Genomic DNA, 23,880 nt, shown 5'->3' on the forward strand with positions numbered 1-23,880 from the left:
AAATTATTTTCTTTTTCTTTAAATTTAACAATAGAGTAATTTTCAAGCTAAGACATTTGCCCTTCAAATTATTCCCCTATTCAACTATTAAGTAAAGATGATTTTTGTTTTATTTGTAGATTTCTTCTAAATAAGAAATATTTGTATCTTTTTTCCAGCGAGAATCGAACTTAACCAACATATAATTAAGTAATTATTTAATATTAAGTATTTTTTTAGTCTCAAAATCTTATGTGGAAATAATCTAATCAACATATATTAATTTTTTTTTGTCACGCGACAATTAACCTAACATATTTATTGCATAACAATTTTTATGAGCATTCAAAATTGTAATTTAATTATTAGTGAGTTACATTATCTGGATTTTGAAAGCACATCATATATATATGCCTTCCATGACTAATGTATGAATACAAAATAAGAGATAATCAAACTATTAAAAGGTTTACCTTTTTGATAAATCTTGTATAACAAGATCTAAAATATTCAAATTTAGTTTTTTTTATAGGGATATATAGCTTGTTCAAGCCTATTGGAAGCAACATGATAATATCCGTATAGAACATCACATGACACCATTTAGCAGCTAGTGTTATTAAAAGGATATATATAGCTTGCCCAAGTCTGTTGCAAGAAATATGATACTATCCGTATGGACCATCACATGACCATTTAGAAGGTTTTTTTTTATAACACATAGTTTCAAGAATGTAAATCAAAACTATTTGTGTTAGTAACATAACTAGTTTTCGTATGATATATCAGGTGACTATTATAATTTATTTTTTTTCTAGATGTTTAGTTTCAAAAATGTCTGCCCAAGCTATTTTAAATATAAACACTAAGGAAACACAACAAAATAGTAGGAGCTTCAAAAGCTTTGCATTTTTACTCTCTTTTTATTGAGCAGGCCTGTCATCCTAACAAAATTATTCAAATATAGTTGCTGAATGAAGTTAATATTTAATCAAAAGCGAGTACTCCAGTCTCATACAGGGGCTGACCCACCCTTGGCCGAGCGACAATCCTTCACCAAAAAATTGAATTGTATAGAGGTCAAATTTTAATTTAAAAAAATAGATATATAAGTATTGACACCTCTTGATACAAGTAGAAGATTTTATCTAATTGTTAACGGATTGCAATAGTTCCTAAAGGTTATGTATTCAAGCCCTAATGGCTTCGTAATTTTTTTTTTTTTTTTGCTATAACCATAAATACCCCTTATATACTTTGCTCATTTCAGATTAATTAATGTTTAATGTGAATTGAGAGGTAAATTATTTTTATCTTTTAAATTTTTTTTTTTACTCTATATGTTATTCAGTCTTTAAACATCATTAATGGAGTTATGGTCTGTTTGGATTGACTTTTGGCTTATGACTTATAAGCCAAAAATCATAAGTTAGAATTTTTAATTTATGGCTTTTGATTTATTTTTGTTATTTTGGCTTTAAATTAAGTGATTATAAACACTTTTTAATTTTACCCAAACATTTCAAAACTGCTTAAAATCACCTAAAATAAGTAAATTCAAACGGACACTTAATGGTTAACCTTATATAAAGAGAAACCATCAGTTCATCCAACTCGTCGGCTTTTCATCTCATCTTGGTTTACCTATACACGTACTCGGCGTCGTTGTGTGGTGGTTCCGTCGGTGAAACCCTAATTTCTGAGAACATCCGCTTAACCTAGGTTCGATCTGATTTAAACCTATGATTTCTTCATTCTAATTCAACCTTGTTACATTCTAATTCTAAATCATATGTTTTTTTTAGTGCCCTAATCCCTATTGTTCGTTGAGTACAATTTAACAATGGCTTTTCAAAACATTTTAGACGGCGACAGTGCTTTTAATTATTGCTCTGAATCCTGCAAGTTCTATTATACAGTTTTCGGCCCATGGAGAAATAGGAGTAGCTCGTTTTTTATTTTTCTTCTCTTTTTTTGGTTTATATATTCGATGTGTTTGAGTTGAGGGACTGTACGATACTCTGTGTTTTTTCCCTTATTTAATGGTCTACCGGTTATTCTGCTAGTCCAGTTCACAGTTACTACCTTAATAGCTGCCGATCGAGGGTCTGCCTTTGTTGACCATAAATTTTGATGTCTCTTTAGGTGAGTGAATCACAGTGATTCTCAGGAATACAGGACATTTGTATATGTTACGAAACGTCTGTGGATAAGTTAGTTGTTTTTCTGCTGGTGGGACTTGGATGCTTGTGGGTCTTCACTTAAGTAGTATTTATTTTTGGTGGTGCGGGGAAGGGGAGCAGTGACACTAGTATAATGATGATTCACTAGTATTATTGCATTACGAGTTTGAAGACTTGACTTTTAGTTTAGCAAGACCACTTGTCATGCTCTAATAGAGATTTTCACTTTAAATAGATTAAATGCCATCTAGTGTTCCATCTAATATTTTCTTTCTTTATTGGTGTCTTGCGGTTAACCTTGGTGTGGGATAAGGAAATAGTAACTGGTTGAGTGGGTTATAGTTACTTGATATATCTCCATGAGAAAGCTTAGTACAAGGGACATTCCAAGTACGAAGGAAGATAATATATGGCAATGGTTGCTTGCACCAAGTGAAATAAGTCACGTATTTAAGTGGAGAAGGACAGAGAACCGAGGTCATCGGTTTCAAAAAGAGTTTTGAAGGTTGCAGTTGACCCCCAAGGGTTGGCTTCACTCTGATTTCTTCGAATCACACATGGTTGCACTTACTCTGAATTATATTCCATCTTTCTAAAAACTTATGTTCCATATGTTGCACAATTGCTTTCTATTTAGAAGCATGCTTATTAGATTCACTAGTTTACATTTTGAGTCCAATGCGCTTTTGGGTGTTGCACTGTGATCCTTTAGCACATGTAGTCTATATACTGCTTATAATCCATTCTTCTCTTAGCTTAGAGACCTTGAGGAGTGTTAAATGTTGGGTCAAATGACATTTTAATATCTGTTATTCTTTTTAAAGCTTGGGTTTGTAGTTCGGATGGCATCTGCATCTAGCCAGCCTCAGTTTCGATACACACAGCCTCCATCAAAGGTCCTTCATTTGAGAAACTTACCATGGGAGTGCACAGAGGAGGAGCTGATCGAATTGGGAAAACCTTTTGGTAGAGTTGTGAATACCAAGTGTAATGTAGGAGCAAACCGAAATCAAGCATTTATAGAGTTTGTAAGTTGTTGAATTCACCTTTCTCTTTCATAGTATATCTGTTTTTCTTTTGAATCTTTACATCCTTCAAAACTTGAGTTCTTACGTCTGAATTGTTAATATGTGTAGGCAGAATTAAATCAAGCCATTGCAATGATATCGTACTATGCCTCTTCCTCAGAACCAGCTCAGGTACGGGGGAAAACCGTTTACCTACAATATTCCAACAGGCAAGAGATAGTGAATAACAAAACTACAGCAGATGTAGCTGGAAATGTGTTGTTGGTTACAATTGAGGGAAATGATGCTCGCCTTGTCAGCATTGACGTTTTACACTTGGTAAGGATTAAAATACTTCCCATTTGCTTTGGTGGAGAGGAAATCTTCTTCGTGGAAAGGTTTCCTGTAGTTTTGGTAATTAGGTTGGAGTATTTCATGCTTTCTTGAGCACTCTTTAACATGAAATTGAATGGATCAGCAGGCCAATGTCCAGGATATATCTTCAATGGCAGCTTATTGCATCGGGAGAAAGAGCGCATGCGTGTTTGTCTCCTTTCTCTTTTTCTTAACTCTAGCTCTTTCTTCCCTTCTCCTCATCTAACTTTCCTGACTTTCTTGAAGTGTCAGATGTTTCTTATTCCTCTAAAATCTTCATCCTTCCTTAGCATGTGCATAATGGAGATGCAATTTTTTGTTTTCCAAGGCAAACTTGTTGCATATGCATCCGGCAACTTGCAGTGGATGCATAATTTCCTTTGCTGATAGTAATAATGTCTTTTGGTTAAAATAATTCGAAAGTTTAGGGTCCAAGGCCAAACACAAAGTCAGATAATCATTTATGAGTCAGACATTTGGTTATCTAAGCTTCCCATCTCCGAGACTTGCTTGTCTTAAAATTTCTGTACTTTTTGCTTCAATGGCTTAAGAAATAATCTCCTTCCTCTTGTTTTAGAGTTATTAGGATGTTATTAGTGTGAAAGTTTGGTTTTCTAAAATACAGCTTTGTGGAATGGAGCTTGCCTGGTTAGGGGCCAAGATCTTACAAACTTGAGGTGATTTATGGCTGCTTAGACCTTCTCTGACGATGAGATTTGTTTGATAAGGTTACCCTTGTAATGAAGTTGAATTTTAGGCTTTGTTAACAGACTTGGAAGTTAACTTTCTCTAAAAGTTAATTTTGTTTCGTGTGGAATACTACTCTTGCGTGAGCTTGGTCGTAGCTTAAATGTTTTACATTCTTCCACTAGAACAAGGGTTCAAGACTTGTATCAATGCTTCTTGTGGAATTTTCTGATTGTATGAGTGCCTGACCTAAATTTGTGGACTCTTCAGAGAACTGTCAGATAATTTTCTAACTTCAGAGAATTTTCTCATGTTCAGATAGTTTTGTTTGCATCACATATTCATGTTCAGTAAGTTTTGTTTGTATCATGTGCTGTAAATGACAGGAGAGATGTTCTTCTTTTCAACTTCCTCCTGTGTATATCCTTCACATTTTTGGAACTTCTTTAGGTCAACTGATGGAGAATACTCCTTGAATAGATTTTTTCTTTGGCAGTAGAGAGTATAATTAATAATCATTTAAAGTAGAAATGTTGTTTGTGCTATTTGTTTCTGATGTATTAGACACTTACTTGAGAAGAGCATGCTGGATTTCTTTTTAGTGTATATTATTTCTCCAAATTTATATTTTTAACATTGAATAGATTCATTTCTGAAATAATCCTATTCTTCCAGGTATTTTCAGCTTTTGGATTCGTGCATAAGATAACAACATTTGAGAAGACTGCAGGATTCCAGGTATTTATGCTTCAGAAGAAGCAAATTTGATCAGTGTCAATAGGCTTGTTGACCTCCTAATTAGCTGACTAGTCCCTCGCCTCTTTGAACCCTCTTCAGGCTCTGGTGCAATTTTCTGATGCAGAAACCGCTACTTCAGCAAAGGATGCCCTGGATGGAAGAAGCATTCCCAGGTGATTTTGGATTTATATTTTAGTTGGCTATGTCTTTAACCATGCTTACCAAAATATTAATAGCCCTTGTATTACTACTATCATAGTTTTCTATGTATTAGTTATACACCCTATAATACTGAATAGGGTGTATAACTAATACATGTATTTGTTATACATGGGCTAAAATCCTACCAAACAAAGGAGTAAATAATACCTTGTCTAGTACATGTATTGGATTCTCTAATACGTCCTACCAAACGGCCCTTATTATAGCAATTGTCCTTTTTAATGCTCACACCATTTTGTATGGTTAAATTACTCTCGAGATGTGTTGTTACCATTGTTATTTGACTATAAGGAGCAATGAGATCTAGAACTAGTGCTCTGGGTGAAGATTCCTCATATTACATTGAAGTGGCAGTAGCACAATTAGATAATGTTACTGTTGAGGGCTATGATTAAAAAGAGAGAGGATAGAGTGAAGAATTTCTCATTTTTGAGTGGGATTAGTAGATGAAGATGCATAATAAAGGGTTTCTGATATAGTTGCCTCTTTCTCTGAAAGCAGCTGGTAGCTTTATTATTAACCCTATTGTACATCTTTGTTTTATTCTTTTGATCCTTTCAACATGAGTTTTCTTCACAATGAACCTTCTATAAATACACTTGATATGAGCCTTTGCACTCAAATGAAACAAGCACAATTATAACCAAGCTGTATTTGATTAGTTTTCTAGGCCAAACTTGGAAGTATTGTTTGTTAAAAATAAAAATCAAGTTAATTTATTTTGTTTTTTAACTAAAACTATTATAACCAAATCTAACATTCTACAAATTTATTGACTTTAAAATTTGTATTTCATAGGGTAATGATACTAAGGAAGATTCGTAGAGGGTGAAAATATTGTACATCCTTAATTAAATTATAAATATCAACTTCCCGATAGGCATTTTCTCCCTCATATATCAATTTGCTTCTCTAAATAATAATTTTAGAGAAGGTGATGTGGTGCACATACATGGGGGCTGGACATCTTTGAGGGCCATTTTTTTTTAAAAAAAATTTCACTGAAGGGGTGCACATGTTCCTTAGCTTAGCTGCTCCATATACATTGTATATTGACATTTCAGGCACCTTCTTCTTGTGCTCATGTCCATTCTAGCTATGTGCCTAATGAGCTTATCAAATTCTGCTTTCTAAATGCTGCTACAGAAAATATTTATAACTAGGAGTCTAGGACTGGTGAGTTATTTCCTTATTGTGTTAGACAATGGCTGATCCTGGTATAAATTGCTGGTCAGAAATGATGATTGTTTTTTTTTTGTGTAATTTAGTTGGCTAAAATTGAGGTGGTTGGCTAGCTGTTTAAATTACATATGGTCAGAGCTATTAATGGAATTCTATGATTTTGTAAGGGTGAAAATATCTCTAAATTTTCATACCAAACTCAATTGGTGTACTGGAGAACTTGTTACTAGCTACTACTTTTTTTGATGAAGTATTACTAGCTACTACTTATTGTTCATGCAGGGCAGTTGACTGATTTTTCTCTTTTCTCGTGCATCAGCTACTTGATTCCAGAACTGGGACCATGTACCCTTAAAATCACATATTCTGCCCATACAGATCTGAGTGTGAAGTTTCAGAGTCATCGTAGCAGGTACAAATGATCTCCATCTACCTCTCTATCTCACACACGCACATTTTCGGATAAAGTAAATAACCTTATTGATGATGGGAAGAAAAGCTCCCCTATAAAGTGGCATACCAAAAAGTAGAGAACACACAAAACATATGATTTTCCACAAAGATACTCTATCTTCTATACAAACATACACACTCATAAGTGATGACTGTTTTTTCAAAACCTGTTTTGAAAATGCTTATCTCGAGCTGAGGGTCTTATGGAAACAACCTCTCTGCCTTGCCAAGGTAGGGATAAGGACTCCATACATCCCACCCTCCCTAGACCCCAATACTTCATATGTTGTTGTTTGAAAGTTGGTCATACAGAATGCTTTTGCGCGATCTTCACTGTATTTAATTACATCTTGTATATGGTTTAATTTGTTTGTGTTAATTATTGCTTTCCACTCTTCCAACTTATATCTTGTTTATGGTTTTGATTTAGGGACTACACCAATTCTCTTCTTCCTGTTGCTTCCTCAGCCATAGATTCAAGTGGTCAGGTAATGAATCAGTCAAAGCTCTAAAGTGCAGACTCACTTGTGCGTAGAGGATTTGCTAGGATTGTTAGATCCCTGTCTTCCAGTTCCCTTGTTGCTGCCATTATGGATTTCTGTTGGATTACTTTAAGATACTGCCCTTTCATACAGCAAAGTATTAATTGGACCACCGTGAACATGTATCCCGATCTAATGTAGGATTGAGGCATAAGTTTATTGATTGGTCATTGGTGTGTATGTGTAGAATTTGAGAAGGAATAAAAGGCTTCTTTGTGTTTCGATATATATTTACATCCCAGGAGAAGGGGTATTTATACAATGAGCCCTATAAATAAATTAGGAAAGAGAGTTAATTTTGATAAAAGTAATGTTCTCCTATAATTGTGCTAGGTAATAAAATTTCCTGGAATAAAGCTAAGCTATTAACACAATCAACAGTATTCATGTCTTTACATGGAATGCACTTATTTTTCATGTTTCTATGGTTTGCGATATGTTCCTGGGGGGCAAGTTCGTCATGGAATGCTGTCTATCCTTTTTTTAAAGTTTCTTCCATCTGTGCTGCAGTTCAGTTTGGGTCTGGATGGGAAGAAACTGGAACCTGAGAGTAATGTTCTTCTTGCTTCCATTGAGAACATGCAGTATGCAGTAACCTTGGATGTCCTATACACGGTAACACTCTTCTTCAGTTGCAAAGAAGATTTCTTTCATAACCATCTTCTGACTTGTTTTGTTGGTTCTCATTTTCCTTCATATATGCTCAGGTTTTCTCAGCTTTTGGTCCTGTCCTAAAGATTGCTATGTTTGATAAGAATGGAGGGCTTCAGGCTCTGATACAATATCCAGGTAAGATGAAGTGCGGACAATAATTTGCCAAGTGTTAGTTCTTGCCCTTACTCATTACTTGCTTGCTCCAATGTTTCAAAATCATTTGACAAATGGCCAAGCACTGTTCTCAGCTTCTTGACATTATATTATGTTGTGATTTCTATATGGCATTCTATATTCAAGCAAGGTTATTTGTTTCTAGTGAATATTTTATTGGGTAAATGTACTTGCTGTCTGGATTATGACCCTGTAAGTATTCTTTTTGTGTTTTTTGGACTGAGGAAATGCAAATATTTTATGGAATTTCAACTCCAGACCACTCCATAAAAGCTAGGTTTCTTACTCCATTTACCTGGAACAAGCTAAACCCCTGTAAATAGCTCGGTTCAGTTTTTTGGATTCTCTTAGCTCTCTGATCCTCTTTTCTTTTTGTGTTCCCTTTTGTGGTTCAAAATCTTCTTGATGCATTTTAAGTGACCAAATTTTATGAAAAGAAAGATATACTTCTTGCTGTCCTTTTCTTCTATTTTGGTTTCCTCTCAAGTGACTTGGTTAAACAAGATAGTTGGTATATTAGTCAAAGAAATGTTTTGAACTCGTCCACCCTGGGGAGCAATGTTTTCCTCTTGTGAATTGGTCAGCTTGTACAAACTTCAAAGTAGTGGATTTGAATTAGTTATTCTGTACTCAGATGCTTGTGAGTTGAACTAAGCTATAGCTTTGTTGAATCTACAGATGTGCGAACAGCTGCTGTTGCGAAGGAAGCTTTGGAAGGACATTCCATATATCAAGGTGGATATTGCATGCTTCATATCTCTTACTCTCGACACACAGATCTTAGTATAAAGGTAAAAGCAGCTTTGTAGAGAGCTTTATTATCTTTGAGATATTAATTTGTGACGGGAACTCTGTAATTTAGTGTCTGCCATCTCTCTTTTGTTCATTACTTAATACCCCCCCAGCTTCCCGAGTTTTCTTCCCCCCTTCCCTGTGAGGGAACAAGTCACTGCCTTAATTGAATGGTTATTTTTACTGATTTCAGATTAATAATGATCGCGGCAGAGATTACACAATCCCAAATATTCCGATGAATTCTCAACCTTCAATCATGGGGCAGCAGCCGCCTCAGATGGGAGGTCCAGGTGGTCATCCATATGGTGCCCCTTCCCAGTACACGCCAGCTCCGCCTCAGCATTCTGCAGGCTGGAACTCGGCCCCCGCCACTGCAACTCCATCAATGCCGATGCAGATGCATAATCACCCTTACATGCCAGCTGCTAGTATGCCTTCTCAAATGGGTCCTGGGATGATGTCAATGCATGGACAGAACGTCATGCCACATTCTACTTCAATGCCTCCTTATCATCCACAGTATCACTAGTGCGAAACAAGTTTTGCCTATTAGGGTCCTCAATATTGTTGCAGAGAGGTGTAACCAAAAATGTCACAAGTTTTTTGGTCCTAACTTGCATGTTTTGGTTCTTTTTTTTCAGTCTTTCTGTGCTGTACCTTTTTTTTCCCTACCTTTTTGGGGTCAATGGATGGTTTCATACCTGCTTTTAGGCTGTGCATTGTACACTATTCTTGATTATCTATTATCACTATGAATTATAATGGAGCCAAAGGCTTTCATTTCATGCTTGTCTTGTGTGTAACTTATATGCTCGCCTACTCTCCTTACCCCAACTCATGTTACTTTGAAAACAAAGAGTAAAACAAGAGCCAATATCTTATGTTTGTTTCTAACTTTGGCGAACTTAGTTTGGTTGGAATATTTTTGAAATCGTGTTTGATTTATGTTGTCGAAAGAAACACGTAAAGTAACAATTTTTCTAATGGTTTTCGAACTCCAAATTATGCCAAAGCTAAAACACAGCAAATGAACTTCTCAAGAGATGATGAAAAAGAAAAAGAATTTGGCTTCTCCAATTGGTGCATCTCATTTCAATCCTGAAGGATAGTCCACTTAAGAGAACCTAAAAGTAATGAACTTTGCCGTTGGGATATGAAAATGACCAGTTGCCATACTGAAAATCTCAAAATAGCTACGTATATACTATTTTTCAAAAAATAAGTGAAATTATAGAGGCCACAAGAAGAAGAGCGCCAATTTGAGTAGAGATAAGGTTTTCTTGTTTGCTCTATAATTCCAACAAGAAATAACCCAATCCCTTCATCTCTCTAATTCCCATAGTGAGAACAAAAGGGAGAAGAGAATTGTGTTGTTACTCTCTGCAAGAAACCAAAAAAATAATAAAAATCCTCTCTTTTGCAGTAAAGAATCTTCAAGTCTTTGGATTGAGTTCAACCCAAAGTATCTCTTCTTCCTTCTTCTTCTTTAAACCCTAAAGCATCTAATCTTAAGGAAAGAAGAGCCATGACCACTCTTCAAGCTTCTCTTCTCTTCAAGCCTTTACCTCCTCTTTTCCATTTTTCTTCCTCAAAACATGTTCGGTCCATTTCTTTCTCCAACCCTTTATCCCGTCTTCGTTTATCTACAACTGCATCTACTCCTTTCAAGACTCGATTTTGCCGCCACAATTTACTGCTTCATTGTACATTGAATCCTGAACAAGTCGATTCCTCATCGGAATTTACCTTATCTAATAATGACAATTCTATTCCGGAGATTGAACCCCTAGAATTCAATGAACCATCTGTTGTTGAGATTGGTTTCGTTCAAAATTCTTCCATTGACTCGAATGGTGGAGTTGTGAATAATGTTTCTGATAATGAAGCCGGTCATGTGGAATCATCTGAGGTTTTGGTGGACAATGATGAACTGAAGAAAAAACTGCCTATACTGGTTTTTTTGATGGGGGTATTTGCAAAGGTGAAGAAAGGGTTTGAGAATATTTTGCTGTCGGATTGGTTTAGCTGGTGGCCGTTTTGGCAGCAAGAGAAACGTCTGGAGAGATTGATAGCGGATGCCGATGCAAATCCGAACGATGCTGCTATGCAGAGTGCTTTGCTTGCTGAACTCAACAAGCACAGGTAAACTTTGGTCTGCCTTACTTAGTTCATCTGCACCAGTGACAGAATCTAGTGGAGGTAGATAATAGTAAATTATCTTTTTTTATGAGGAATGGTGTGTGTTCACTACTGATTTCTAAGGTGCTTTTCTCTAGGGGAGGTGGAATGACTAGGATACTACATTTTTACAATCTTTGCCTATATCATGAAGAAGATAAATACAAAGCTGTTTAATGTGGTCATTGTTTTCATGGATGCTTTTGATTGATCTGCCTAGTTGCGACTCTCACTATTTTAATTACAAACTAAGAGAATCATATGTGATGTAGCTAAACAATTATGCAGCCTGTCAGTTCCTGTGAATTATTGTGTTGGAGTCTTTCACCTGATCACTTTGGGTTACTTTTGTTCCCCTTTTTAGGTTTGTTTATAAGTTACCTTAGCTACACAAATTTATTTTTAGAGAGTATTCACTGTTCTCTTTATCTTTTTAACCTTAGCCCTGAGTCTGTCATTCGGCGCTTTGAGCAGAGAGCTCATGCTGTAGACAGTAGAGGAGTTGCAGAATATATGCGAGCTCTTGTGGCTACAAATGCTATTGCTGAATATCTACCTGATGAGCAATCTGGAAAGCCTTCCAGTCTTCCTTCACTGGTAATTGTTGATCATATAATACCTTCAGGTTTTTGTGTCTATTGGCAATGCCACCTATGCGATAACAAACCATTTTAATGTTTGACACTAAATAACGAATGTTTCGGGTTCCTGATTATCCCAATCAGTCCTAATTCATTCTAAGTGCTTCTATTTTTTAGAGTGAAAGAAATCATTCTGAACTCTAGATATTCTACTTACTCCTGTAATTTGTACTGCACTTGTCTCTTGATTTGGTGTTCTTTTTTGATGATTAATGGAATAAAATTATAGTTGCAAGAGTTGAAGCAACGGGCATCAGGGAACATGGATGAACCCTTTTTAAATCCTGGCATTTCCGAGAAGCAGCCATTACATGTTGTGATGGTAAGATACTCTCAGCACTGCAGTTTCTGTTAAGACAAGGAGTCTAATGTTCATCTTAAGCATCATACCTAAAACTAGTGTTACTAACAGTTAAATATGAAACCATGGCTATTGGTGCTTCCATTGACTCTGCTCATAATTACTTTGTTCATTTGTTGGGTCATGCTTTTGTGCGTGCATGTTGTTTACCCAGAATTCTTTATTTTCACATGTAGGTTGATCCTAAAGTTTCAAACAGATCATCACGTTTCGCGCAAGAGTTTCTCTCAACTATCATATTCACTATTGCCATTGGCTTGGTCTGGTAAGCTTATCTTCTTGAATTTACTATTCTGCATTCACAGAAATGAGGCCCAGTAATTTCTCTAGATATATAGTCCTGCCCTTTTCTCCAGATTTTCTGGGAGTTTGTTTGTGGCAGGGGGGTTGTGCACTGATTATTTTATGTGATTGCTACTGTGCTAGTTAGCATATTAACTGATTTGTCTCTATTGTTATCTTAGTTTTCACTCTCTTTCCTTGTTTTAGGTAACTTCTTTTGTCTTTCGTTGGCAGTTATTTAGTCTTATTCTTCTATATTTTTACTAAGAAAAGAGTACAATCTTTTTTTCAGGATAATGGGTGCTACTGCACTTCAGAAATATATTGGTGGCTTAGGTGGGATAGGAGCTTCAGGTGTTGGTTCAAGCTCATCCTATGCCCCGAAAGAATTGAATAAAGAAATAATGCCTGAGAAGGTTTGTTTTCTTTCTGGAGATATTACATGTAGGTTGTCTTCTGCACCAATCTTATGATGTGCTATGTGATTAAAGGGTTTGGAAGCTAATTTTATTCTATTTTACTTTTTAATTCTTGTCATAGTATGAAATATCTAGTTTGTTTGTGTTCCTCGTTTTGGTATTAGAAAAAGGAGTCCGTGTCCCTAGGATTTGGGGATTTAGGCGTCTCATTTTTTATTTTCTATTTTCTTGCATTATCGGACATCCACCAGTGATCAATAAAGACTAACTTGGAAAGGGGAAGTAGGAACAGCTTCAAGTATCTCTTTTATCCCATGCTATGCCTTATGTAACTTACTTCCATATCAATTATATAGTATATTAACATAAATGTTCATGCGTCATTGGTCTTGGTTGTTTGGTTCTCTTAATCTTCCAGCTGTTTCAGGAGTAACTCTTTGAGTATTAGCTCACTCGAACTATTAACAACTTCTAAAGTTTGTAAAACATTCTCTCTTTGGGTATTAAGACCCAACCCTGTAGAAATGATGCTCTCGAGGCTCATTGATTGGAATGTTTTCAATAGACAAATACTAATAGTCCTTGTTGGGTTATTTACTTAGTTCAGCTTTAGATTAATGTGTTGGTGCTTGAGAAAGATGTTGGATGGACTTGAACCTCCACACTTACGCTATAGTGCTAGTCAATACTAGAGTTTGCATTTTTCTTCCATTGATTGTCCAATAGAGATTGGGAAAAGTATGACTTTTCTTGTTCGGGGATTTGGATCTTGCAGTTGTTTTTGTTTATCTATTTTTCTTTTGGATGCAGAATGTCAAAACGTTTAAGGATGTCAAAGGTTGTGATGATGCTAAGCAAGAGCTTGAGGAGGTTGTTGAGTACCTAAAAAATCCTTCTAAGTTCACTCGGCTTGGAGGAAAGTTGCCGAAGGTTTGCGCTATTATGCCCGTTTATCCTGGCTTGTTATTGGTAGTGTGCTTCCTTTTATGTAAAACACCCCCTATGCTTTTCCTGATGGAATAATTGTCTCGTTTTTAGGGAATTCTTTTGACTGGAGCACCTGGAACAGGAAAAACTCTCCTTGCCAAGGTAAGCTGTTGATTACATTTTATGCTGAAGTAGTTGTCCACATTGGATGTTCCATGTGTCGGCTAGCAGTGTTCTTTGTTATATCTTCAGATGCATTGCGCACTTCCAACTATAATCAAATTCAGATGCAATTTCTTCTTGTTAGTTGTGAATTGTGAGTCTTCTGGTTGAGCAGTTTCTTCTCTCTTTCCTTTTCCTATTTGGTGATGTAAAATTTACTAATCCTTCTCTCTTTCTGATACAGAAAAATCATATAAGATTTTTATTCCTTGTAATTACAAAAACATAGTTATTTTTTCTGCTCTTGAATAAATTCGCAAGTGTCAGCATTGGTCCTTTTTTAATTAGTTAAAGATTTCTCTTCTATACCTTGTTCTCTTCTTTGGGCTAAGTTCTTTGTTCTGCATTCTCCCTTCATTCATAATATGACCTTTGCTTTCTAATTCTGCATTCTAATTATGTAAACATAAGCATGTACTTATGCTAATCCTGCTTAATTATCTTGATTTGAAGGCTATCGCTGGAGAAGCAGGGGTGCCTTTCTTTTATAAGGCAGGCTCTGAATTTGAAGAAATGTATGTTTACTACTTTCTCTACCTCATAACTTGGTCATGTTTGTATCCAATATGTGAGAGAAACTTATGATTTGTGAGCTCCTCTTACTTTCTAGAAGAAGCTCAGTTTCTTCTCAGGGGTAGCAAGTTGCTTGGTGCTTAGAAAATTACCTTAGTCAGTTTTTGTTCATTTTATGTACACATCTGCAGTATTTTGCTTCCAGCATCTAGGGAATTGAATGATATCTGTCATTGATATCACAGTTTGTCATATTAACTTTTAACTGTGAAGAGAGGATTGGTAATTGTGCGCAAGCCTATGCATGAAAATATGTCTAAATTTGGATAAGGTAGGCCAATAGCTATAGTAGGGCAGATCTTTTTTCCTGGACACCTGACAAGTAGGATTTTGTTGATCTATTCCAGCTCTAAGATGGTACAAAGTGTACACACATAATCACAGTTAGCAAAAATTATGTCCAAACATACATACTTATGATTAAGTCCACTTCATGCATGATACCATTTTACCCCAGAAGACGATCTAGAGTGTGCTAAAGATACTGCATCTTTTCCCTAAAAAATTGGGAATCCTTTCCCTCGAAGTGTCCAACTAAATTCATGTGGGAATGGTGCTATAGGCAGCTTTAGTTTCCTTGTCAAGTATTTGAAGATAAAAAAATTCCTTGTCAAGTCTGCTCCTGATCCAGCATTCTAGCTGCTCCATGGTTGACTTTAGCACAGCTCACTTTACTTACAAAAAGGGGAGAACTGTACCAGAGTCGACTTGTGAAGTTGCAAAGCAGAAATAGGTGATTAGAATCTGTAATATTCTTTTCGCATGAGGGCATCGGGTACAGCGTGGTGTGTCAAGCATGCTTCAGGTGCTACCAGCCAAGTTAAGCAAGAAATATTGTTAAAGTCTTTTAACTTACCATATGTTCTTTCATGACCAAAGAAGTTGATGACTGGTTGGATAGTCACTTGCAGCATGATTTTACTATGGAAGTCCATCCTTCTGTCCTTCTTAGAACACACTGTCTGATATTGTGCACTTTATTATTTTGTTTCTTTTTTATTGTTGGCCAACTATTCTCACTTTTCAAGATCTTACAGCTGGTTACCTAACAACCTAATTAACTTGGCTGGGTAATTTTACATTCTTTTAGGTTTGTAGGAGTTGGTGCTCGGCGTGTGAGATCTTTGTTTCAAGCTGCTAAGAAGAAGGTTTGATAGATTATACATACATCACTTACTTATTGTGGTTTATAAAGAAAATTGCTTTTACAGATCAGAGCAAAATCATGTGAAATGTACAGTGTAGAGGTAAACACTGGACTGAAAATTTTCAGTCAGTGCTCAGTTATGCTTGAAAAGCTCACTTTTGCTCAAGTGGTTCCATTGTGAAGCAATATGTTCTCTGTGTGCATAGAACTTATCTTGCATGTTTCATAAAGTGTGCATGCCTATTAATCTATGCGTAGCAGAAGATACGGGAGAAAAATTGATATGTTATTCCATGTAGTAGCAAGCATATACACATATACATAGAATCCTAACTATGGAAAGAATTTAAAAGGAAAATCCTATAGATCTGTTATCAATTCCTATAATTATGCTTTTTATGTATATTACAATGAATAAGACTGCATTCATTCCTTAACACTCTGAAATAAACTTTTGTTCGAGTTACATAGTACAAGAACTGTGAGATCACCCATAATTGGTTATGAATGTCTCCTCTATGATTTATGAAGCTGCAGGCACTTTAATACTTGCCTGTCTGTCATCATTTGACATACTTCCAATTTGGGCTGTCCATATAGAATGTGCCTTCATCAATGGGAAAAAGGAGTTTTCACCTTTCTTAAATCAAGAGTTTGGAGTGAACAATGAATTCAGCTAATGAAAGAGGAGGTTTTGGGTAACTCCAAACAAAACAGTTGCTAGTATTCCATTTTTTGATATTAAGACTTTGCTGTACTAGGAAAGTAACTTTCTTGTTTGCTTGAATTAACAAAGCTTAAGGGGAATGATGCCGTAGTATCTGCCTTGAATTTTGTTGTTGTTAAACTTGCTATTTCCGTCTGAAATGCAAAATAAAAAGAACTCCTAGTTAAATAACTGTTAAAACCTAATGGGAAGTTGGAAGTCCTCTTTCTGCTTCATGTTACTATATCTATCATGTGAGATAATTTGCTTTGTCCTCTCATTGTCATTGTACTTGGAGCAGGAAAGGATTTGATGTCTGTTTCCCTTTCTCAAGAAGCTCAATCAGTTTCCTGGAACTGCTTTCTAATTTTCATGTGTCTGACTCCCTTTTAGGCTCCATGCATCATATTTATTGATGAAATTGATGCTGTTGGATCAACTCGAAAGCAGTGGGAAGGGCACACTAAGAAAACACTGCATCAATTACTTGTTGAGATGGATGGTTTTGAGCAAAATGAGGTAAACGTCTTGAAGTTAAAGTATCTGAATTATGAATATCTCTCCTGAATTTGAAACTGAAGTGTACTTTTGACTCATTTTACAGGGCATAATATTGATGGCTGCGACAAACTTGCCTGATATTCTTGATCCTGCCTTGACAAGACCCGGTAGATTTGATAGGCATGTAAGTCTTCTGGAACTTTTCCATCCTGTTCGGCTGCTTTCCTACTTCCAGTCTTCCAGATATCCACACAAAAATACCTCTTGATGATATTAAGACTTTGTTCAAGATCTTAATGATTAAGACCTATTCAGACCAAATAAGTGCTTAACTCTTAATGTAAACAAAATGCACTAAATGACCTAAGGTTTGAACCATTCAGATCTCCAATAAGGGCAAACAAATGAGACCTAAGTTTGAATTTTGTTGAACGACTTTTTATCCTCCTTTTGGAAAAACACATTCTAAGTGATGAATTTGAGGAATATTTTATTGTATTTTTCTTCTATAAATATAGTTTATCATCATGCTGTTAACATCAAAACAACTTTTTCTAGATTGTGGTTCCCAATCCAGATGTGCGGGGTCGTCAAGAGATCTTAGAGCTTTATTTGCAAGACAAACCAGTTAGTGATGATGTCAATGTGAATGCGATTGCTCGTGGAACACCAGGATTCAATGGAGCAGGCAAGTGCAATGCCCATTTTATTTTATGTTCATTTCCTTTTGGTTAAGTTTCCATATAATGTGAATCTTTTTTATCCTAAAATTGATGTCTACTGAGATGGTATACTACCTTTTTCAAGATTGAAATGGATGATCCTGTTACGTGGATTCTATTTATGACTTTTTAAATATTTTGGTAAAAGAAGATTGGATTTGTGAAGTTGGCTGTATCATTTATCCAATCTGCTAGACATGGATTACTCCTCAAAATAACTCTGGACGTGTGAAAGTAAAGTTCATGGATGCGGGATGTAAAAAAAGTAAATATTATGCAAGTTCATGAGCCAAATACATGAATAAGAGCACTAATTTATACTTTTTCTTATCAGATCACTGAACTAGATTAAATTTGGAACAAATTGTATTCTTGTGTCCATTGTTTTGTGCATTGTTTCCTTGCGGTAACATTGCTTTATGAACTTCTTTTGACAATTTACTGTTGGTTAATGCCGGAGTTTTTTCCTAGCCTAGATACATCATATTACTGTTATTGACCGATGGAATCGTGGTGTTATTGATACATCATTTCACGGTTACTAATTGTCATGTTCCCTAGGGATCTGGGCGGATTATAATATTGGGAGATTGGGCATTTGACTGAAGTAAATATGTGAGAATTAAAGTACCAATTACTTATGAAAGGGTTAGATGAATGATGATTCTGATAATTTGTTTACTTTTGGGGTAAGATGGGATTATAATTTCTATAACAATTTCTTTTTATCATAGTATCAATTGAGTCACCAGATTAAAAATAAAACTTGAATTCTTAAAAACAGAGAGGGGTTTGGGCTGGTGGTAAGGAGTGAGGTAGAGTCAACAATTTTTCACTTGCTCAAGTGAAAAACCGAGCATTCATATGCGTTTTGTGAAGGGGAATATGGGTATTTCAACTCTATCATTGAGGCTATGGATGGAGTAGTCCAGAATCATTCGAGAATTTGTTTGGCCTTTGGAAATTGAGACTTCTTTTGTGGGGAAAGATCAAAAATTGAATGTGGAAGTAGAGATAGGCTCAACAAGCTGGTAGGCATAGAGTATACTCAATGAATTGAAGAGTTGTCCTAGTGTGGAGAGAGAGAGAGAGAGAGAGAGATTTGGAGTAAATAGAGATAGAGAGCGGCTCAGGGGAGTGAGGAGTGAGTCTCTAGCAAAATTAGTGGTTGATGGCTGGATTGAGAGGGAGAAGCCTGGTTGAGAAAATAATAGGTAGAGAAGCAATTACGGAAACAGGCTCACCAAAGTTTGGCTGTGATGCCACATGAAAATTCACACCAAAATCTTAACCCAATGGGTGGAGTAGACAAGAATCATTATAAATCCTTTGGAAACCTTTTCTCAACCAATGTAGGACTGATAAATATTTCAACAGCCTCCATCATGTGTTAAATCAATTCTTGAAATTGCTCCTGGATTAAAGATTATTTTGCCTTCATTTTCTTTTATTATTTACCTGACTTTGTGCATTTTTGTTGGGGGAGAAGACGAAGTGTCACCACAAGGGTGTGGCTGAAGTAGACAAAAGAAAAGAGAGAGAGTAGACTTACCAAGCTGAGGAGTAGGCCTGGAGTTGAGAGAAAAAGTAGATTCGATAGTAGATGATAGAACAGAGAGAGAGAGTAGATTTACTAAGCTGAGTAACAGCTGGAGTTGAGACCAAAAGTAGATTCGATAAGCTCAATGCTGTTTTTAGAGAAAGAACCTTGGAGTGATAGAAATGTTAAGAAAAAACAATTGTGAGTGAGCTTACCAAAGTTTGGTTCTGATATCATGTGTAAACTAAAAGAGAAAAATAATGAACACCTGATGATAGTGGCATACAAGAAACACATATTATAGGTGTCAAATTCAAAACACATGATATTTGTTTCATGTGGGACTATATTTTACTAATGACATCACTCTTGTAACACGACATTTAAATACTAAAATTACATTCTACCACCTTTTCTAGGAACTGTTAATTCGAGTGATCGTAACCTGGTTCTTTTCTCAATATGGGTATATTACTAACAGTTTCTGTTTGAAACAGATTTGGCAAATCTGGTGAATATTGCTGCCATTAAGGCTGCTGTTGAAGGTGCTGAGAAGCTAAATGCATCACAGTTGGAGTTTGCAAAAGATAGAATAATAATGGGAACAGAACGCAAAACCATGTTCCTTTCAGAAGACTCAAAAAAGGTATTCTGCTCTATTATGAAAAATATGTTCATGTTTGTATCCGGTAACTCACTTGTAAGTTTGATTTGATTTGTCATCAGGCATCGAATTTCGGTAATCTATATAGTTATTTGATTTTACATGCTTATGAACAGGCAAAATTCTTTAGAATATAAAAACTTATTGGGCCTCAAAACATCAAGTTTGTATTTTCTGAATGCTGTGCAGAATCTTGGTCAACCTCTTGTATAGTAAAATTAAAGGACTCTTTGGATGCTTGCTTAATGGATAAACACCTTGTTTTCCTGTCCTTGTTCTGTAGTGGACATGTTACAATATCCCAGATATATTAATCACCATTATGGTAAATATCATCTTTTTCAGCTAACTGCATATCACGAGAGTGGCCATGCAATTGTTGCCTTGAATACTGAAGGCGCACATCCAATACATAAAGCTACAATCATGCCACGTGGGTCTGCTTTGGGAATGGTTACACAGCTTCCTTCAAATGATGAGACATCAATCAGCAAAAAGCAGTTGTTAGCACGGCTTGATGTTTGTATGGGAGGAAGAGTAGCCGAGGAGCTGGTCTTTGGTCCAGACAATGTAACTACTGGGGCTAGTAGTGACCTACACACAGCTACAGAACTTGCTCAATACATGGTACGATTTCGCTACATATTAATGTCTATTATAGTGAGTAAAATTGTCAATTTATGTAGTAAAAATACTTCTTTCCTCTTCCCTTTTTGTTTCTGGGGTTCACTAAACAAGGATTTTTTTAAAGACGCCTTGAACAGTTTAGAAGTACATGGATCATCATGTATTACAAATATTAGCTATGAGAAAAAGTTGTTTCCCAGTTTCGTTTTTGCTTATCAGCAATTACATGCCTACATATTTCAATGTATGCATGCAGATTAAATCTGGTGTTCTTACTGGCTGCATGATTTCTTTTAAGGCTTAAGTCATATGCGGCCCCTTAAAGTTGTCCGCATAATTCACTTAGATACCTCAACTAAGACTTGTACCTATTGAACATTTCTAGGACCTCAAATTTATACCACTTGAGCACTTTTTGCCTACATGGCATTTTGAATGTGATTCACGGCTGATGAGCGCGTGAAAGCATTTAGTTAGATATTTTTTAAATAAAAAAAAAACAGTCGCTTTCTTCTTCTTTGTGCTTATTTGCCATCACTAATTTCTCCGGCAATCGCCGTTGCCATTGCAATCATACTTCTTCTTGTTCTTCTGTATTTTTCTAGTCACTCCAATTCCTTTACCTTTATCATTATTTTTTTAAAAAAAATTGTCATTTATCGCTGCCATCACATCCATTTCTTCCTCATCTTTTGAGCAACCACCAACATCTCTACCATCAACGCTGCCACATAGTCATTTTATTTCTTAATATCTAGTATCTCTTGTACCTTTTTTTTCCTTCAGATCTAGAACTGAATCTTTGTCGATTTATGAAAGTAAGCAAAGTTACAAATTGCAATTTAAACAACTCCACCACCTCTACCATTAATGTTTCACTTTGTTCTTTTTTCCCTCCGGATCTTAGAACATTATTTTACTATTAGATGTTTTATTTTTTAAAAAAATCTAAATCTACCATTATTGATATATGGTAAAGAACAAGAAAAAAAAAGGTGGTTCGATGAGCAGCATTAGACGTCTTCTTTCTTCTTCTTTTTAATTTTTTTTTTTTGAATCTAATGATTTGCCATTGTTGATTCATACAAATGAAGAAAAGTTTAATTGTTGGATTTCCTTTTTCAGAGTTAGAAAATTTCGTCACTAAAATAGCTCAATTCCACCATTAATTGTTGACTTTCCTTCGATTTTTTCCATAATTGAATTAAGAGAAAACGATGGGTGATGTTGGCGATGATAATGGTGGATGTACAGCAGCATTTTGAAAAAAAAGTTGAAGAGTTTTTCCTTTGTTTTTGTCATAATGGTGTAGTAATTGTTATTTTGACTCAAAATGCCACATATATATCGTTTATTTGACAATTTGCCGTGTCAGCGCGAGTGTACTACACTCATTTTATATTTTTAACTGATTGTCAAAAAAATGCTAAAATGGTTCTAATTCGACTCGGTAGAAGTGTTCAATAGGTACATGTTGTAGTTGAGGTGTTCAAATGAAATATACGGACAACTTTAAGGGGCTGTGGATGACTTAAGCCTTCTTTTAAGTTGCTGATTTGGGTTTTAGCTGCATTTATATGCCAGAATTTGTTAACCCAGAATGTCTTATTTTTCGACAACATTATACGGGGTAGTGCTTATCCCATTTTGATTTCTCGCCAGCTAACTGCATAAAGAAAAATAATATTTATGTGAACATCAAGACCTTTGGATTGCAGGTTTCTTAAGGAAGTTACCTAACTGATGATGTTATGAAGAAAAAATTGTCCCATGTGAAACTCAAATGATCAGAAAGATAACTAAATCTGTCGATTGAAGGTGCTATGCTGGGCTCAGAAAATTGAGTCTTGCCGATCTGAAACTTCAATGTTCAAAGTCATTTTAGCTTTCCTTGGACTGTCGTTCAGTTTTTCTCAGAGAAAATTGTATCACCTTTAGTTCCTTTTCCTCCATCTACTACTATTTGTTAATATAAGTAAAATTAACATCTCTGTAACCTAGGCATAACCCAACGTGGTGGAAAGAGAAAAAAGAAAGCAACCATACCCTCCCGATGTCTATGGTGTGGGAGTATTTTGCACTAGACATAAGTTAGAAGTTCATAAGGATTTACCCCACATGAGACGTAGCTTCTCCACAGGCAAAAGCTGCCTTGAGAGGGTTCCTCTCCGGACCTGCTTTATAGGAAGAGTAAAAAAGAGTTGGTTCTTCGTTTTCTTTGTCTGGCTAATGTATATATTCAGCTGTGAATGATGTTATTAAATTTGTCAGAATGAAGCTTTCTGTTACAAGTGTGTGACAGTACCACATTTTTCTGTAGGTATCATCCTGTGGGATGAGTGATGCAATTGGACCTGTTCACATCAAAGAGCGGCCAAGTGCTGAAATGCAATCACGTATGGATGCTGAGGTATGTGCTTAGCTCGAGTTTAATTTTTTTTTTTTTGTAACAACTGACCTGATGAAGAATTTCTAAGTCATAGTATTCTAGTATGTTTTTTATTTGGGTTGATAAGCTCTTATAAGTTTGTTCTTCTGATGCACAGGTGGTCAAACTTCTAAGAGAAGCATATGATCGCGTAAAGGCCCTCCTAAAGAAGGTTTGTCTTACATATCTTAATGATCATAGAGCTATACTAACTGGCAGAAACCTGTTAGGTTCGGTTAGCATAAGCTTATCTGTGATTTTCTTTTTCAATGCAGCATGAAAAGGCTCTACACACTCTGGCAACTGCCCTTCTAGAGTGCGAAACATTGACTTCAGAAGATATAAGGCGGATTCTTCTCCCTTTCTCTGAAGACCGGCTCTCTGAACAACAGCAGCAGCAGCAGCCTCAGGACGAAGAAACTCTCGCATTGGTTTAGATATATGGCTTTCTCTTCCATGGGTGATCATCTCAACTGGTGTAGGGGGCTATTATGTACAGTGTATACGGAGCACTAGTTTTGATTATTTCACTTACAGGTCTTCACTATTTTTTTTTCTTTCCCCTTGTGTTGTAACATATTTTTAGGACTTCCATTTCCTGGCATACAAAACAGGTGTAGCTTCAGTAGTGTTGTACGCCTTAGTAGGACTTCCAAAATTTCTTTTTTCCGTTTTCTTTGTCAACCGTTTTTTAATTTTATATACCCTCTATTGGGCAAAATTTTGCATGTAAACTTGGGAATTGTATATCTGTTTATTATACTGGGAATAAGGATATCCTACTTAACACCATACTCTAGGATTTACTAATTCTGCTCCTTTCAATGCTATCTCATCTGAACAAATTAACTGATTTGTTCTCGAGTTTCTGGAGATTCATTTGGTTCTGCTTTAGGTTTGAATTCGATAATTTAAGAAAGTAATTCTGCTTCAATTTACGTGATATCATAT

General features: G+C 35.8%; 2 protein-coding genes across 2 annotated transcripts; both read left to right on the plus strand.

Annotated features, from left to right (window-relative positions):
- The first annotated feature begins 1,571 nt into the window (after positions 1–1,571).
- LOC102585056 (polypyrimidine tract-binding protein homolog 2) lies at positions 1,572–9,776 on the plus strand. Its single transcript, XM_006350514.2, has 11 exons — positions 1,572–1,701; positions 2,987–3,190; positions 3,299–3,508; positions 4,907–4,969; positions 5,069–5,142; positions 6,693–6,785; positions 7,257–7,314; positions 7,879–7,983; positions 8,076–8,157; positions 8,875–8,987; positions 9,182–9,776. The coding sequence occupies exons 2-11, from the start codon at positions 3,005–3,007 to the stop codon at positions 9,518–9,520; spliced, it is 1,323 nt and encodes a 440-aa protein (XP_006350576.1). The 5' UTR covers positions 1,572–1,701; positions 2,987–3,004; the 3' UTR covers positions 9,521–9,776.
- A 436-nt stretch (positions 9,777–10,212) lies between these two features.
- Positions 10,213–23,723, plus strand: LOC102585612 (ATP-dependent zinc metalloprotease FTSH 11, chloroplastic/mitochondrial). The gene is made up of 17 exons (XM_006350516.2): positions 10,213–11,133; positions 11,613–11,766; positions 12,040–12,132; positions 12,348–12,436; positions 12,746–12,869; positions 13,683–13,802; positions 13,911–13,961; positions 14,475–14,536; positions 15,685–15,742; positions 16,841–16,966; positions 17,052–17,132; positions 17,507–17,636; positions 19,708–19,856; positions 20,220–20,501; positions 22,822–22,911; positions 23,048–23,101; positions 23,205–23,723. Exons 1-17 carry the CDS (start codon positions 10,517–10,519, stop codon positions 23,364–23,366), a joined length of 2,442 nt encoding a protein of 813 aa, XP_006350578.1. The 5' UTR covers positions 10,213–10,516; the 3' UTR covers positions 23,367–23,723.
- The last annotated feature ends 157 nt before the right edge of the window (positions 23,724–23,880 follow it).

The sequence above is a fragment of the Solanum tuberosum genome, unplaced genomic scaffold (assembly GCF_000226075.1).
Source record: "Solanum tuberosum cultivar DM 1-3 516 R44 unplaced genomic scaffold, SolTub_3.0 scf00126, whole genome shotgun sequence".
Lineage (NCBI taxonomy): Eukaryota > Viridiplantae > Streptophyta > Magnoliopsida > Solanales > Solanaceae > Solanum > Solanum tuberosum.